This window comes from Telmatherina bonti, assembly GCF_933228915.1.
Source record: "Telmatherina bonti genome assembly, chromosome: 4".
NCBI lineage: Eukaryota > Metazoa > Chordata > Actinopteri > Atheriniformes > Telmatherinidae > Telmatherina > Telmatherina bonti.
In genome coordinates, this window is record NC_136622.1 from 22,931,503 (window position 1) to 22,949,609 (window position 18,107).

At 37.8% G+C, this 18,107-nt stretch overlaps 1 protein-coding gene across 1 annotated transcript; it reads left to right on the forward strand.

The window, feature by feature from the left end:
• Positions 1 to 654: 654 nt before the first annotated feature.
• Positions 655 to 17,501, forward strand: LOC306755242 (RNA-binding motif, single-stranded-interacting protein 2-like). The gene is made up of 14 exons (XM_079239560.1): positions 655 to 742; positions 6,449 to 6,636; positions 9,434 to 9,492; positions 10,433 to 10,524; positions 14,737 to 14,894; positions 15,387 to 15,466; positions 15,611 to 15,720; positions 15,832 to 15,878; positions 15,968 to 16,061; positions 16,209 to 16,259; positions 16,392 to 16,502; positions 16,752 to 16,832; positions 16,921 to 17,002; positions 17,120 to 17,501. The coding sequence occupies exons 1-13, from the start codon at positions 671 to 673 to the stop codon at positions 16,996 to 16,998; spliced, it is 1,221 nt and encodes a 406-aa protein (XP_079095686.1). The 5' UTR covers positions 655 to 670; the 3' UTR covers positions 16,999 to 17,002; positions 17,120 to 17,501.
• Positions 17,502 to 18,107: the final 606 nt, after the last annotated feature.

An 18,107-nucleotide genomic window follows, 5' to 3' on the forward strand; every position in this document is an offset into this window, starting at 1 on the left:
GTGCTGTATGTTACAGCTGGATATAGAATTTTCTTACAATAAGACTTCACATAGCTCAACGTCCAACACAGTTAGCTGTGTCATAGTGGACATAGTTGTGTCCTCAGCTCCCTTTACTTTACATGGTATTTAACAGTATTGTATATTTATTATCTCAAGAGTGCTTAAATCTATTCCCAACTAGCCTGACTCACTTGCCTACCTGGTGTCTACAAATTCATTGGTCACTGAGCATGGCAACTGGCAGACAGTGTACACAGAGAGGCGTCTACCCAGAGCCCAGCTACATGGCAAGTTCCACCTCACCAAACTAAAACAGAGCTAGCCTATCACTTAAAACACTAAGGCAGTTTATAATCCTTTTTAATTTATAGCTTTAGTTTTTATTAGAAATAAGAAACTACATGTCATTTTGACAGAATCTTGCGTTGTAAAATGATTAAACAGAACCTCAAAACGGGAGAAGTTAACGCAAAATATCTCTCAAGGTGCATGTGTTGTGATGTTTTCAGCATAGCACACTAAAAACAAATAAATCACACAGGCAGCGAATAGACTCCATCAGAGTGCCGTGGAGAGGCTTGCCATAAACCACTACCGCTGTTCCTGGCTGAATTTCCCGGACTGACGTCAGCTGACTCCGCTCCTCCGGACACAGCGCCGCGTAAAAATGCTGCTCTCTGTGCCGCCAAGGACAGGAATCAACCATTATAACGACTACCCCGGCAAAAACAACAAGAAGGTAAATAACTACGGCGCAGCCACTTCTATCATGTGTTTGTGGAAGTAACTAATTTTTCGATGCGGGGTTGTTTCGAGCTCTGCCTCTTCCAGTTAAAAAGCTGCTCGGCTGTTTAAGCTGCAGTGTCCTTGAAAGTGGATCTCTGGCGACGTTTAAACTCGCTTGATGGCTGTTGCTGTCATTGTTTTGGGCTTTTCCCGCGTCGTTTTCACACTGTTAGAAACTTTAACTGGGCCTGTTACATTGTTTTCCGTGGATTACTAGTTCAGTTTGCTTTCGTTTGTTCCAACACGGTCGCGGCTCCCTTCCTACATCCAGCCTGCGCACAGTACAGTTTACGAATTTGCTATAGATGCGATCAGTATTACTAATAAGCTAATAAGTAATATTATAGTGAACTTCATGATGAATGGGAGTAATTACGCTTTTACTTAAATGTATTTCTTCAAATTGGACCCAAATTAGTAAAGTTTTCTTTCTCTTTTACGCGTAGCAATACGCCCCACCCCTTTAAAATGATTAGAGGGGGTTCATTAAAAAGAAGAGGAAAGTCGTAGATCCTGTGCAGTAAATCTGTTTAGATGTGTTTTGCATCCATACTGGATATGATCTAGATGTAAGGCACGATGACTTTAAGCCGGAAATATTATAAAAGGCTATCATATTGATTGGTCTGTTTACTGCTATGAATAATTAACGGTATGAAATTGTCTAATTTCGGTCCCTTTTACTGAGCAGATCAAATGGATTTTACATTGAGATGATGGAATATCGTTTACAGAATAGTAGAAATTATAATTTATGTCGAGGATGTAAATTTATTAAATAATATTTAATTCAGAAAAGTAATTCTTAATACAAATTTAAAATGATGATGAAAGGCTGTTAGCCTTCATCCAACATCCAAAACAGCTGAACCCAAACACATCCCTCTTTGCTTGTGTCATTCCATCCACTGCCTCACAGCTGGAAGGAATTCAGATTTCTCAGATTAAGGACCTGGAATTCCTGGAATCCTGAATTCAGACTGTGTTCTCTTCACCAGGGGCTATTCAAACACCAACTTTATTTTGTAATGAAGACGTGCATACACTACTTGTTACAGACATTGTCACAGAGCCAAAGTCACACAGAGGGAAATCTTGTAAATCCATCTTCAAGTGGTAACCTCTGTTCTGTGTCATTTACTACGAGAAAAAGGGCGGAGAGAAGAAAAGGATTAAGAGACACCCCTCCTTTTTCCTCTGCTTTCCATTAACTCCTGGTCTTTTTTCCTTCTTCCCGCGTGTTTCACATACCTTGATTTCAGTTGAAAACAGACTTTTCTGCTTTGGGTTGAAAGTGGATTGAGTCAGAAAAATAGGGAAAGGAAGGTCTCGCCTCTGAGCCACAAGACATCAAGTGTTTTCAACACTTTTCCTTTTTTAATTTTCCTGTCCTGCACCCCCCCACCCCCCCCCCACACACACACACACACACACACACACAAAACAGCTGCAGAGATTTAATATAAATAAACTGGATCTGTTCCTATGATCTTCCCCACTGTCTCTGTAGTCAAACAGGTAGGACCTCACATTTAAGATGTTCTTTTTAATTGTATGTAAGCCGCACACTTATGTTTTGCTTTGGTTGTTGCATGATATAGAGCAAACTGTTTTGTTTATGACTAACTTTTACATTTACTTTTGAATTATTGAAATGCTTCTTTATGATAATGTTATGTTTATGATAGTGATCACATTTTTTTTACTTTGCAGTACATTAAAACAATGAAGTATTATGCTTCATCAGAATCATGCAATTTGTTTTCTTTGGCTGATTTGGGCACCAAATGTTTATAGTCTTAGAACTAGTGGAATAATTTAATGTTATGGACAAAAGCTGAACAAAAGGTTGCTATTATTACAGAGAGAGTTTTCATTTAAAAGTGAGATGGCTATGGTATCACTTCACAGCTGGGGCCACATCCTGTTTTCTTTTACCCTCATTGTTCTGTTCATCTTAAAAAGTCCTTGAGTCACCTGCACTACTGGCATCACCTCTCTTCCCTCCCACTGTAATCACCTCATCAGTCTTCAACTGGTGCCTGGAACACACTCCTGTTCTTTTCACAGTGCTGTAGGCCACTTATTGTAATTATTCCTCTTGTACAGCCAAAGGAATAACATAAAGAACTGTCTTATCATTCTACTATTACTGTTGCAAAATGCAACAGTGATATAAGAACTGTTTGCATTTGAAGCTTCAAACAAAAACTTTGATAGCAAGCAGGGATGTGGTGCAGAGTAATAGGTATTTTGAAAAAATCTGTCTTTTTTTTCTTTTTTTTCTATTATTGTAGAGTATACCCACTTCTAGATCCTCTCATGTGGCCATCAGATTCAGTTAAGTACTGGAAGTTAATTTTTTTTATTAAATTAGTTCTGGCATTAGCTTCAGTTTTCATACTAATGCCTATGCTTATACACCAGCAAAACATAGCTGACAATGTGTAAACCATACTTGTCATTTTTGGATCTATAAATAATGCAAAGTAGAAGTTAATGCAGGGGTGCCCAAGTTCAGTCCTTGAGATCTACTCTCTTGCTACTTTTAAATGCAAACCTTCTCCAACACAATTGAACCAAATGAATGACTTATTACCAGGCCTATGCAGAGCTGAGTAACATGCAGATGAGGGAATTAGGATTTTTGATGAAGGTTTGTTGGAGAAGGGATGCATCTAAAAGTTGCAGGATCGTCGATCTTGAAAACCACACTTTAGTATCCCTGTGTTTGTTATTGCTTATAACAGAAACTCTTTATTGTTTACTGGTCAAGAAAAATAACATGCGGCAGAAATTAAGAGTATACCCATTTATCTAGCCACTACTATGGTATCTCCTCCTGACAGAGGCAATTAGATATGTTATAATGATGAGAATTAACACTCCCTATTTTTCATCCAATGTTCATGTGTATCACATCAGTGAAACCAATGGTGTAGTCCAGGGTATACGCAGGTATACAGAGTATACCCACTTCTTTTTCAGTCAGAGGATGTTATATATATATATATATATATATATATATATATATATATATATATATATATATATATATATATATATATATGTGTGTGTTAAATATAAACAGGTATAAGAACTGAAAAGTAGTAAATATGAGGAATATCAATTTCCTAACTCTCTCTTTGTTGGCCCTGTGATGGACTGGCGCCCAGGCATCACCTCTATTCCCTCCAGGGTATACCTTGCCTCTCGTCTACTAATTGCCAAGATAGGCTCCATCTTTCCTGCAGCCCTGAATTGGAGTAAACGGTATAGAAAATGAATGAATGAATGCACCAATCAAACAATCAATCAATCAGTCAATGACATGGCAAGAGGTTTTGAGCATAGACTATACAGACGGGTTGTCTTGCAGGTTGCAAGTCTATTAGATCTGTTTACCAGTGGTTCATACTCAATACTTTTGTTATAATTCCTGACCCTCCCTTCTTTACTATTTGTGTTCATCTGCATGCATATTTGCATGTGACTGCATCATTATTTTGGACTTTGCCGTACATGGATGGCAAACCCCTTGAGTTGACGCTGGTGCAGATACAGTCCTGACTCCATGCCATCCTCTTCTCAAATGAAGCCTAGCGGAGCAGTCTTAATGAGACACTACCTTCTGACTAGAGAGCACATGAGAGGGATTAGCACTTTCCACTAACAAGCTCAAATCCCAATTAGACAGGCCTCACTAGCAAGACTCAGCCTGGACTTGGTCTCCTGTCAGATTCTATCTCTCCAAGCCTCTGAAAGTATATCACACCTGATAGTTTTTGTGGTGGGCATGCTGTGAAGTCAGCAGAAGATGAGCGTGTGATTGTGGACAAATAGTGTATTGCTGCTACTAAATAAGAGAGGAAGATTAGAAAAGCAGACTCAGATGAATGGACTCTGTGAGTTATGGTGATTTTCCCAGCTTGGTTAAAAAGACAGCCATCAGATTCTAAAGACTGATCGCACTATAGTTTGAAAAATATGAGATAGCTAGAGAGCAAAGGTACAAGAATCACTACGGCTTCCACTTATTTTAATTAAACTTGAATGTATTCTGCTGTTACACCATACACGAGTATACATCAGGTTATAATGATATTTAGAATTTGGATTTATTATTGACATTATAATACATATTATACACCTGCGATGGACTGGCAAGCTGTCCAGGGTGTATCCTGCCTGTCGCCCAAGCCAGCTGGGATAGGCTCCAGCTTCCCCGCGACCCTGAATTGGATTAAACGGTTTAGAAAATGAATGAATGAATGAATTATTATACATTATACTAGAGAATACTGTCATTATTCTTTAAAATTTAGACAGCAAAATTCAGACGTACAATTGCCATTATTGTAATAAATTCAACATTTGTTAAAAAAAACAAACAAAACACAATACATGTAATCTTTAAATTTGCATCTGCTTTGCTTTATAAACTTAATTTCTTTAAACTTGACACAATGTGTAAAATTTACTGTTATAAACTTTTGACTCATCCAGTCCTTTAATATGCATGTGCCCACAGTGTGATAACCTTGTGTTCTTTGTCAGTATGAATGACTTTTGCATAAACATGCACATGGCTAACATGGTGAACAAATGTCCCAGGTTTAGCTCATAAATTTGGGTTAATTTAAATATTTTCACAAATAGACATAAAATGGTGCATGTGTGTAAAGATTTATTTAATTGTAATTATAACAAAGTGAGCTTGTTTTGTCTTTGTCAGTTCACCATCTGTTGTTTTCTTTTCATTATAATTCATATGAGTGTATCTCATTGTATGGTGGCAATAAGAGACACTCATTCTATCTCATTGCAATGAGAAAAGTCTGTTGACAGACAACTTAGATGAAGTACATCATTTCTGGATAGATTAGTTTGTCAATGTTTAAGTGAGTGGGATTTACTCATGCGCTTATTTAGAGGTGTATCTTTCATTAAATGGAATTTATTATTCCCGTGTAATTCCATGCTCTCATGTAATGTGGTTTACTTTTTTTCCTCCCAAAATACTGATTTCAAAACAGGTATACAAATTAAAAACTAGATTAGAATTTCTATTGATAATTTGTGGTATAGCATTATAATATTTGATCATATACAAGCAATGTGTATTTTTTGTTCATACCTTCAATGATAAACAGTGTGTTTTGTGTATGACATATCCAGACACAGAGGTCCTGAAATATGTATTCTTTACTTTATTAGTAAAGATTTCTCTTGTTGTCCTAAAGGCAGAGCGATGTGCCATTCAGTTGAACTTTCAGTCTTGGGGCCACTGTTCTCCAGTCTGTGTAGTAATGGAACCGCTTGCAAGCAGTTTGATAAATTTAGCAATAAATAATCAAACTATCGTTGTTTTTTATGATTTTCACTCTATCTTTGACCAATAGAATATTTTTCTTAGATTCGTTCTTTTTTTATTGTCTATCTCATCCCACCTAACCTTGTGTGATTAAGCAATAAATTTCTATTTATATCCTTGTTCTCTTCCCGGCTTGCTCCAACTCCACGGCCCCATCTGGCTGGATTGCCGTTTCATATCCAGTTAACTAACCCATTAGTTTATACGTGTGGGTTTATGCCAGTGTGTTCTCTGTGTGTAAGTGTACCATTTCAAATCTGATTATACTTCCTGTTGGCTCTGCAGCAGACATATGTGTCCCCCTCCAACCATCAAATGGCTCCTCCGAGCCCCAACACCAACAACAATAGCAACAACCACATCAGCAATGGCAGCAACAGCGCTGGGGGAGAGCAGCTCAGCAAAACCAACCTTTACATCCGTGGCCTCCACCCAGGAACCACAGACCAAGATCTGGTCAAACTCTGTCAGCCGTAAGTCACACAAAAACCAATTGCTCCACCGTCTTCTTAAACACCCAGTAAATCTCCCTGACTGTCTGTTGTGAATGTGAACCTGGTTAGAGGAGCGGAGCAGATTACGATTTTTTTGAGTGATGCCTGAAAGGCTGAATGGTTTGCACATTAGTTTGGCCGAATACTGTTGATGGATAGCTTTCTTACAGTTATGAGAAAGCTATCCATCTAATGTAAAAGAGGGTCACATTTTCATCTAAACCATTTTCAGATTCATCATGGGATGGCTTCATGGAAAAAACAACATTTGCTAAGCTCCAAACAAAGACTTCTCAGTTTGGCAAAGCTAAGCGCAGACTTTATTACAACTAGATACGAAATGTTTAGTCTAACCCTCTTAAATGAAATCGTTCACTGTTTCACTTCTCCCTTTTTAAAATGCTACACTACATGATTTATTATTTATCTATGCTTCTGTTGTTTTCATAACACAGTGTGATGAGAGTCAGACCTTGTCATCCAAATTAGAGTCATATTCCACTCTGTAAATATCACACTGTTGCACATCAGCATGATTGTAACCATTCTAAAACTCTATTGTGGTCAGCATGCAATCGAACATTAAACAGCACCATCATCAAATCCATCTGATATGTTTGTTAGGCCTTCAGTGGAAGACATCAAAACACCGAGGGCTGAAATGAATGATCTGCTTTTACATAATTGAATTGTGGAGCCTGGTGATGAGAACCAGAGGAGAGAGGAGGAGTAAAGAGAAAAGGAGGGAAAGGAGGCTGGAGAGATCGAATAAGGGAGGGTGGGAGGGTGAGGCCTGCTATTTTACAGCTGTCTGGAAGATATGGCTCACATAAGGTTGCCCAACCCTACAGGAAATGGCGAGCCCAGGGGAAAGGGAAAGACAAACAAGGGCAATGGCATAGGGGGTAGAGGGTAAGGATGTAGCGAACCAGAGGGGGAGGAGTGAATGGAGTTCAGGGTTTGTGTGTCAGGTGGTGTTCTGTGGGGGTAGTTCTCATATTTCTGCTTTTACAGAGCAGATAAAATCACTGCATGAAATTTGCCTTTCAGCAGGGTGCATTACCACCAGCAGTAATTTTCAGGTAAACAAGAGTGAAGGAAGATATTGTATCCAGTAGTTGTAAATAAGGGATTACTTCTACATGAGGATTTACAGCAGAAGAAAGATAACTCGTGGAAGGAATTGGACTTTCCAAACTTCAGTTTGTACAGTAAATCTCCTCACATTACCAGAATGGGACTCCCAAAGCTCCCCTCCCCCACACAGAATTGTTCTATACGACCAGTGAGATGTACTATGTACAGAGTGAGGGATAAGAGGAAGAGATGGGGGTTGGTTCTCCATCTCTGGCTCTGGCTGCTTCAGTTTTCTTTCTAGGTGCTTTGCTGTTGCGCTGGGCCTTGGCCTTATCTCTGGTATTGGCAATGGATGGACAGTAGGTTTGACCCTGTAAGATGTGACACATGGCTGAGTCTCTGGCCCCTCTTTTTGTCCTGCATTTCAAAGACCAAGACCTCTGAGCACAATTCAGCAACTCCACTATATGAGTAACAAGTTAACAGCAAGAACTCATAACATGAATATAATGTCAAGTGGTCGGCTGGTTGAATCACTGTCTATTCACTAAAAAGTGAACACAGATATCAAAAGATAATTGCTATATTATCAACTAAGAAAACTGGCTGTTATTTTAAGACTTGACATCAGAATGTTCCATGACAGAATAATTTTCTATAAGAGGTCAAATGCATATTACAACTAACCTTAAGTTGATCTATTCTAGATGATGATTTACAAAAAAATTCAATTTAATAAGATAACATAATGTTCACATAATGTTTAGTTATGTTCAGACATTAGTCTGCTTTTAACCAAAGCAGTTGTGGAGAAAAATATTTTTCACATTAGTTATTTTTTATGATTTAATTTCCATCTCGCCATAATCCAAGAGATAAACGGAAATATTAAAATTTTAGGTCATAACCTCATCTATATCAATTAAATTTTCTTTAAAAGTAACTTCTCTTGCTCAGACTTCTCATGAACCAGTGTTGCCGTGCTACACTGCAACTGAGACCCAGTAGAGGATAGAATGCAGCCTAGAGAGAAACTGGTTTGCAGAATGAGAGTGTGGCTTGGAGCCAGCATTGGACAGGACAGCCAAAGAAAGGCGTATCAGATTACACTGCATGAACATGCCTAGAGAGATGGGTGCTGATAGATACTGCTGCACAGATGCTTTTGCCAAAGTCAGGTACTATTTGTCCTATTCAGCTACTCTATCTACATCCCCTAAACTGAGTAGAAAATTCAGGACTCATATTTTCACAATGTATTGTAATGAAATCTTAAAAAGATAACAGAGAAATTCACCTTTATCAAATTGTCACATCATGTTGATTCCATTTGAGGTAGAGTCCCCGTCAATATTATGCATGAGCTAGAATGAATAAAAAATGGGAAATCTATAGGTCTTTGTAGCATGCAGAGACCCACAGGACATTACTCTCATTTAATTTAACCATTTCCCCTGAAAGATTTCCTTAAGCGTATGATTTATGATCGGATGGGATAATTATATCCAGTGCCACTGCACAGAATGTGTTGGGTGAAATATAATTAAATTGTGACCAACAGTGTGTGTATTAAGTTAAGAGAGAAACCACATTGTCTCAGTAAGGTTGCCATGCAGAAATGTAATGTGTGCTTGTGCTTAAATATTCTCCATACATAGTGCAATAGTGATCCACATGTGTAAATCTTACTGTTTTTCAGGTATGGGAAAATTGTATCCACCAAAGCTATCTTGGACAAGACAACCAACAAATGCAAAGGTGAGGTGTAAAAGCATAAGAAAATGGAAAATTGTTGACCAAGGCTGTAAGAACATTTTATTCTAGTCTCCAGTTCCAGAAAATTTGTGAAGTTTTATGAAATGCAGCAAGTAATACATTTTAAATGAGAACTTTTATTCATCAGACATGAGTAAGAGGCAACCAGTGTCTTCTTATATCTCTTCTTGTAAAACCTTTGATTAATTCAATAATTTGATACCAGCAACACTATTAAAGAAAATGAAGTTTATACACTATATGATCAGTAGATTAACGGTTCTACCTAATGCAGAGGCATTACGAATGGGCAGCAGAGCTTTTGGCCTGGCACCCTATTCCACCTTGAGCATTTCAGATTGGAAATTTTCTATTGTGGTTGGGTTCTCAGTACACTTGATCACATCCATCAGAATCCACAGCATGGGTGACTTGCATATGTGTGGAGGTACCATTGATGCAGATGTTTATATTGAAATTCTGGAAAGGCACATGCTATCATCAAGGTGATATCTTCTCTGCACAATTTGTGGTTATTTCAGGAAAATACCAGACCTCTTTTGGCACAATATACAGCAATGTGGTTTCATAAAAGCAGAGTGCGTGTGTTTGGCGGGCCAGCCTGAAATCCAGATCGGTCTCAAACAGAGAATGTACAGTACATAGGAATAATAACAACCACAGTGTGTTAAGGTGTTTGCTTATATTTATGGAAATTGCCTTTTTTTTTTTTTTTTTAACCCAACTTTATATTGGGGCTTTTTTTCTACTGTTGTGCTTCACTTTTTATCTGCCGAACAGGTATGATGTATCATGGGAAGTGTTGTATAACTCTTGATTTGCCTTTTGTGGACAAGTTAAGTTCACATCTATGGTCACAGATTCAAACACCACTAATCTTATTGTCATAACTTGTATGTCTTGTATGTTTTGATTCCTGAAGGCTATGGTTTTGTGGACTTTGACTGTCCAGCTTCAGCTCAGAAAGCAGTGACAGCACTAAAGGCAGGCGGTGTGCAGGCTCAGATGGCCAAGGTAAGAACCCCACTTAAGATGTCAGTATTTAGAAGGTTTATTTCTTACAATTTGCTTTGAGGTTAAATCATGTTCAATAGTCAATTTAAAAAAAATTAATCTAAAATAATATGAGACATTTTTAAATGTGTTGCAGTCTTCAATGGAACAGAGTTCACTCCTGTGTAATATCACATACATTTTAAACTGAAAGTTTAAAAGTAAGATAAAGAAATAAACTTTTAAACTGAAAAGTTGATTACTTTATTTGTATGTGTGCAGGTGGGGTATTTTTCTTTTGAACAAACAAAACAAATACTTGACTTGTAACTTTACTTGTAACATCTAAGTAGCACCAAAGTAAAAAATTTATGCAACAATAAAGAATCCACCATTGATCGCAAATGCATAGGCGCACAATTTCTTTGATTAGATATATGTCATGGGTTAGACGCAACACTGTCTAAACCCATGTGTGACTTGACAAACAAACAAAGAAAAAAGATATCTGAAAACAGTGAGGTACAAAGAACCTATCCAGTAGCTGAAAAAAAAACTTCAGTAAATCTTCAGTAAATCTGAAAAACCTTTGCTCAAGACCACTTGAAAGATTGCAATTGATATTTTTTGCATAATATTTATATTTATGAGAGAGAAAGTACAATTATGAACTTTCTTAGTTTTAAATCCATAGACTGTGTCCAAATTTACATTTTAGAATCTGGCAAAAGATGGGAAAGAATACTAGGGAGAATAGGTTACTTCCATAATCTTGCTTTGAAAACAGATGGGCACATGCTCAAGACTTACACAGGAGTTATTAATGGATTTACACATTTCTGTGACGGCTTCGGCAGTTTTAATGAAGCAGCATAGATCATATAACTATGGATTACATGAGAAAATTAAAGTCATGCTCTTGCACATAAAGCTGAAAGGTTAAACATTTCAAGAGGACAAGAAAACATTTATTAAGACCAAGATTAGTTGTTTGGACTTAAATGGCATCAACATGTTTCCCATAACTCCGACAGTCTCCAAAGCATAAAGGTCGGAGTGTGATGAAATGAAGCTTTATGAGTTCGTAAAGTGTTGAGTAGTTCATTACATATGAGACCATGAATGCATGTGATTATAGTAAAATGAGTGTCAACAAAGAGTCTCCAGAAATACGAGTGGAGAAATATCGCTGCTTAATTGTGATGCAACACTCACTGCCACAGAAAGCCACAGGAAATTTTCCTTAGTCACCTTACTTAAATCCGAAACAACACCCTTGGGGTATTTTTAAGACAAAGGCAGAGAAGAACAATTCTTCAAGCAAGGAGCAGCCAAACAAATTTCTTAGGATAAAGTCAGAACACTACTTCATATTTTTTTTTTTCTGTTTTTTGCAACTCTGATATTAAGCTCATCAGTTGTGTCGTCTGTTGGGTGTGTGTGTGTATGTGTGTTGAACTGTGTGGATATGTGTCTAAATCAATGCCTTCAAGGGTATTAATGCACTGAAGAATATGTCTTTGCATAAATAAGAGCCAATGGATGCACACAGGTACCTGTGTGTCCTTGGTAGTGGTGATGGTGTTTGGGGAGCATGTCCCAGGGCCTGCTTGCTGAACTGCCTGTACAAAGGAGCTGTCTGTTCTCCCTCATGGCATCTGACTCAGTGTCTGAGCAGCTCCCCAGTCAGCAGGGCGCAGTGCCCAGCCAACCGCCCTGTCAGCACACATACACAGACAGTGCACATAACAATCACACATGCACCTCAGCAGCCTTGCCTCTACCGGATTATGGTACACGCTCACCAACACGCACATCACCAACACCCTGGGAAGCTGATCTCACTTTAAGCTGGATCACTGACATTCATATGGCTTCTCGCTCACAAATATCATGTTTTCAGTCATCCCAGCAGTCAGGTCTTACAACAAGGCTTGTGTTTGCATTAGAATTTTTCCTGACTCAGTTTGACTCATTCACAGTTGAAACCTGCAGCAGGTTTCTTCTGCTTGTTCTCTGGGACTGAAAGGGAGGAAGCTGAAGGACAAATCACCTTCATCACAGGTCGCAGCGATAAAGCTGAAGGAGAAATCACCTTCATCACAGGTCGCATGGATTACGCATGCATTATTCATGGGATGGAAATGAACTCACACTGCATTTACTGGAATTTAATCACATCATGGACGATGAATATGCATGATGGCTTGAAGGTGATACAGACTGGTTATCTTACAAGATAGTGTAGGATGAATTAGATTTGTTTGAGGGAGGGTATGAAGGAAAGAAGAAACTAGCTCACAAGAAAAACAAACCACGACAATGTGTAAGAACGTTTTTCTAGGGGACATTCACACCAGGATATTCCAGGGGATTTGGTGCAAGTGGGCAGAAATTTTCTTATAGTTTTTACACCTTCCCCTTCACACCCTTTGTTTAGTTTGTGTTCAAACTGCACTTCACTCAAGTGGACCAAACCACCTGGGCAACGTCACAGTTAACAGAAGGGTTTGCTACGGGGCGATACTCCCCCAAAACCACAGGTACAAATTACATATAATAAATATCATGGAAGTGGGTATTAATTTAATGCTGGTGGGTTTTTTAGACATTTTTTTTTTTGTTTTTTAACCTGATCAGATGCCTAAATCACCTCTATTGTTAAGCGTTGCAGGAGTATTTCCAAACTGTGTGTTTTTTTGTGTTCTCGCAATCCCGCGCATCGCAGCCAGTGAGATATTTTTCTGCTGCTGGTTCTGTGATTTAGGATCAGATAACACAGCTGAACCCAGAGATGGTTTATGCATCTCTCAATCAAATGAATAAAGCTCCTAAGTAGGAAAAAAACCTACTATAGGGAAGTAGTCTAGTGATTCAGTGTGATGTTATGCAAGTTAGAAAAAAAAAATATCCTCAATCCTCCTGTGATTGTCTTTGGATGGGTTTGGATTGGTAAAATTTTCAAGAACTTGTGCTTATATTCAAGGTCACGATTATCACATGAATATAACAGCTTTAATGTAAGTGACATATTATTATAATAACCCAGGGAACAAGGTCATAACGATAGCACAGCTATTTAGATATTCTATAAAGATCTTTGTCTTAAATGTCACTGCTCTCATAACCAAGAGACGGCACTTCATCGTTTGAGACCATCCATACATGAAGAGCCAACATCTAATTATGCTTTGATATCACATTACCTGAATCATGCACTTTCAGCCTCTTCAGGAGCTGATCTCACAAAATGGCCTTTTTTCTGCCCTTATGTAAATAGCATGATAAGAGCGATGCAGTATGTGCACAGTGTCTATTGCCTATCCTGAAAGAAAAATATCTCCTTTGTTGCTCTGGGGTTTCTTCAATTTAATTCAATTCAACTTTATTTATATAGCGTTTCTTCCACTTTTTTCCTGCCAAAGACGATGTTGTACTATTTGTTGTACAGATTAATTAAGTAATTTGGGAAATTGGGCAATGCTTTCAATGTCATTGATTGTTGTTTCAGGTCAAGGCCTAAATTAAATCCACCTCCTGCTTCTCTACCCTTTCTCTTGTCTTGAAACAAACTTCGAACCCTTTATTGGGCAAATGACAAAATTTATATACGTCACTGGACATACAAAATTTCTCATGCAAGTTCCTGACATCATGAACCACAGAGTTCTCCACACCAATCATCAAAGATCAGACTATATCCCAGCTACGTCTTTGAGATCAGTTTTCAGCATAAAGATGTGAGAAAAAACTTAGTGCTGACCACTTATTATATAACTTATTTTAGAGAAAAGTATCTATGTTTTAAAGTATTGTTATATCCACCAATATTTTAATAACACTTTTCTGTGGTTAGAAATGTAAATTTCCAAGTATTTCAATGAGTGTCTGTTGAAGGCTTAAAAACCTGTCAGCATTTCAGATTCAGACGTTCCCAAAAGTTACTGGAAAAATTCCCTTATAACTCACTGAGGGTCGGTTTTAAGGTTCCTGTGCTGTTTTTTATAAAACTCTTTATGGTCTCTGCTCTTTGTGTATTTTAGAAATTCCCAATTATTTATGTAAAGTATGTTATGTTGCTATTTAGTATGAAATGCTGTTGAATTTTGATTTAATTTTATATGAATTTCACTTTGTAAAACTACAATGATCATGCAAATATTAGAAAATAAAATGCTCTGTATTCTTAATGTGCTAATTCATTAATTCCTCGATTGAAATTCCTCTGCTCAGCAACAGGAGCAGGACCCAACCAACTTGTACATCTCCAACCTGCCCCTGTCCATGGATGAGCAGGAGCTAGAGAACATGCTGAAGCCCTTCAGTCAGGCCATTTCCACTCGAATCCTTCGCGATGCCAATGGCACCAGCCGAGGAGTGGGATTTGCCAGGTAGAAACTCTGGGTAGTTAATCACTTGTATTTGGGTAGCTGGCTAAAGTCAGTAAAAGTCACTTCTGAAGTCCAAAACAACTTCAACATTAGTATTAAATAGTGCAAGTGAGCCCTCTGGTGGCAACCATAGATAGAAAATCTAAAGAGTTTTCAGTTCTGCAGTTATACCTTGTCACCAGAAGCAGTTTTGATTATAGCAAGGCGAGTCAAGTTTATTAACTCAGAACAGTTTAACTTGCAGTTTACAGAGACATTGAAACATCAGACAACAAGAAGCATATATTAAAACAAAGAGAAAGGAGAAAGAAAGAACATTAGATAAGTATTAAAAACATGATCAAATTTAACAATCCATGTTTAAAAGAAACAGTGCAGACTTAGACTTTCAAATAAAACCTATGCAGATGAGAACAGGTGGGTCTTTAACCTGGATTTAAATAAACTGAGCTGTTTTGCACCAATAATGGACTTCTTCCCATTTTGATATAGGATGGAGTCCACAGAGAAATGTGAAGCCATCATCCAACATTTCAATGGGAAATATATCAAAACTCCTCCTGGAGTTCCAGGTGGGTTTGTTTGTTTTGTTTTTTCCTCCTTTTTTTTTTTTTTTATCTATCTTTATCTTGAGCTGCCATTTGTTAAAAAAAAAAAAAATCTTGGTTCAATAAAATTAACAATCAAACAAACAATTTTTCTTATTTGTGGTCCAGTACCATCTGAACCATTGCTGTGTAAATTTGCCGATGGAGGCCAGAAGAAACGTCAGAGCCAAGGAAAATATCTGCAGAACGGCCGGCCATGGACTAGAGATGGGGAATCTGTATGTTTATTTATTATGTTTGGTTTTGTTATTGTTGTTGCCTTTTTAGACCTGTTGACTAGGTAACAGCTCTTCTCTGTGATGGCATATCTTTTTATCTATAACTTCCAGGGAGGGATGACTCTGACCTATGACCCCACCACAGCCTTACAGAATGGGTCAGTACTACATCCTTGTGATCCTTTTTTTACAGCCATGAGAATTGGAATCACATTGCAGTCATTCATAATGTTTTTTCTTCCTGTAGGTTCTACTCCTCCCCCTATAGCATCACCCCCAATCGGATGATTGGGCCAGCCTCCCTTGCACCATATATGCATTCACCCATGTCCACTTATCAGGTACAGGGATAGTGTTAGACTATTAAAAAGTCTTAATTGGGAAAATATTCTAAATGTATTTTTTTCTCTAATTAACTTCATATTTTTTACTTACATTGAACATAACCATATTAACTGGCATGCTTTTTTTTATTTTAAATCCTGCAGGTACACAATCCATCTTGGCTGCATCACCAGTCGTACATAATGCCACCCACAGTGAGTGTCTTTACTCTTCAAACTGCTTGCCTTAATATTCTGTTAATATCTGCTGCCTATAAATAGTTTCAAACCAATTTTGATAGTGTGTTAAACACTTCCAACAACATGCATGTTTTTTTTCTCACACAGGGAGCAGTTTTGACATCAGGAATGGACCACACCATGTCCATCCAACCAACCTCAGTGATAGGGCCCCTAACCCAGCAGCTCAGCCACCTTTCCATGAGTAGCAGTGGCACAGTAAGTACACTGCAGCTTGTTTAGCATTGAGCTGTTATTCAGATTTAACTACTAAAGCTGCGACCCTTTCTCTTCTACCTGGACGTATGATGTATTTTAGGGTAAAATAAATACTTCACCAGCATGGATTTAAAGTTTCAAAGAGTTGCATGGGATGTTCCTTTCCTTTCTGAGGATGACAGAAGCAGGTATATTTGAGAAAACTTTGTTTTAGTTTCTAATGGGATCAATATTTCTGTTTCCCTCCAGTATATGCCTGCAAACACATCTATGCAGGGGGCCTACATACCCCCATACACCCAAGTGCCTGCAACCAACATCTCAGTTGAGGTAACCTCTTTTTTTTTTATTTGTGTAAGACTGTAACATTATAACAAATAATCACTCATAACTTTAATCTTTATTGCCTCTTACTCAGGAAAGTGCCGTCCAACAACCCGTCGCCATAGAGACACCCACAGAACACACAAGCTACTCCTACCAGCATAACAAGTGAAGAGGTTAGTTTAATAATTTCTTTAAGTATGTTTTTACATCTTGTTTTACTGCTATAATCTGGCTGCAAAATGATGTGCTGCAGCAGCTTTTGTTTCTAATTGGTTGGTCTCTGTTGTCAGATCTTTCTCTGGAGCCTGGAGTGTATTTTAAGGGGCCCAAGTGCTTAAATGCAGCACAGTGACTCTGCAGACACTTTTTTAGGGGCGTGAACTGTTCTACATCAAGGACAAAACAAAAAAGAGATATTTTCTATAAGCTCATGTTTTGAAGCAAAATCTTTCCCTCCAAACAAGCAAAGCTGGAGGGTGGTGGGGAGACCAGGAAAAACAGAATAAGGAGCATCTATTTTGATAACAGTCATGACAAAAACACACACACTACACACTTCAAGGGTTTGTTGAACATCATTTATGTGCTTCTTTCGTATGACTCCAGGGAACTGGAATTAAACCAGGAAAAAGAACATCTCAACTACATGTCTTTTGAGTCATGTTTTGTTTAGACTTTTGTAAAAATATGCTGATTTTACTTCCCTTTTTGTATGATGTTTTCACTGTTCTTTTTTTTTTTTGTTCTTTTTTTTTGGTAGAGGTTGTACATAATTATTGGTTTTGGTGTGTTTCCAACTTGATTTACTGGTAAAACTATTACAAAAGATTGAAGTCCTTTTGAAGCTATTGACTTGTATTACAGATGTAGATTGACAGATTTTCTCAGAATGGTGGCAAGTTTATCAGGCCTGAAACCTTAAACTTCTTGTTTGAGGTTGTCACTTCTTTCTGGCACTTGACTCATATAAATTATAGTTCATATAGTCTTGACAAAGCTTCAGACAATCATAATTTGAAAAGGTAAGAAGTATTCTAAGTGATAAATTCAAGAGAGGACTTCTTATTATAAAAGAAATAAGATTTGAAGCATTCCAAAAACAGTGGCATGCAAACGATTGCCTGACATTTGTAACTGTGAATGGCTATTATCAGATACATTTTTGGAAGATTTTCAAAAACTAAAGACATTTCTTTTACATGTTTTTATGAATCAGGACAGTAACAAGAACCAGCGCTTAATAACTGTCCCATTGGCAAGTGTCATAGATTGTAAATG

What these genes read in the sequence shown, in the direction of transcription:
- LOC306755242 (XM_079239560.1), top strand. Translation starts at nt 671, where the DNA reads ATGCTGCTCTCTGTGCCGCCAAGGACAGGAATCAACCATTATAACGAC. An exon ending in CGAGGAGTGGGATTTGCCAG is followed by an intron (nt 14,895 to 15,386) that starts GTAGAAACTCTG and finishes ATTTTGATATAG; the next exon opens with GATGGAGTCCACAGAGAAAT. An exon ending in CCATGAGTAGCAGTGGCACA is followed by an intron (nt 16,503 to 16,751) that starts GTAAGTACACTG and finishes GTTTCCCTCCAG; the next exon opens with TATATGCCTGCAAACACATC.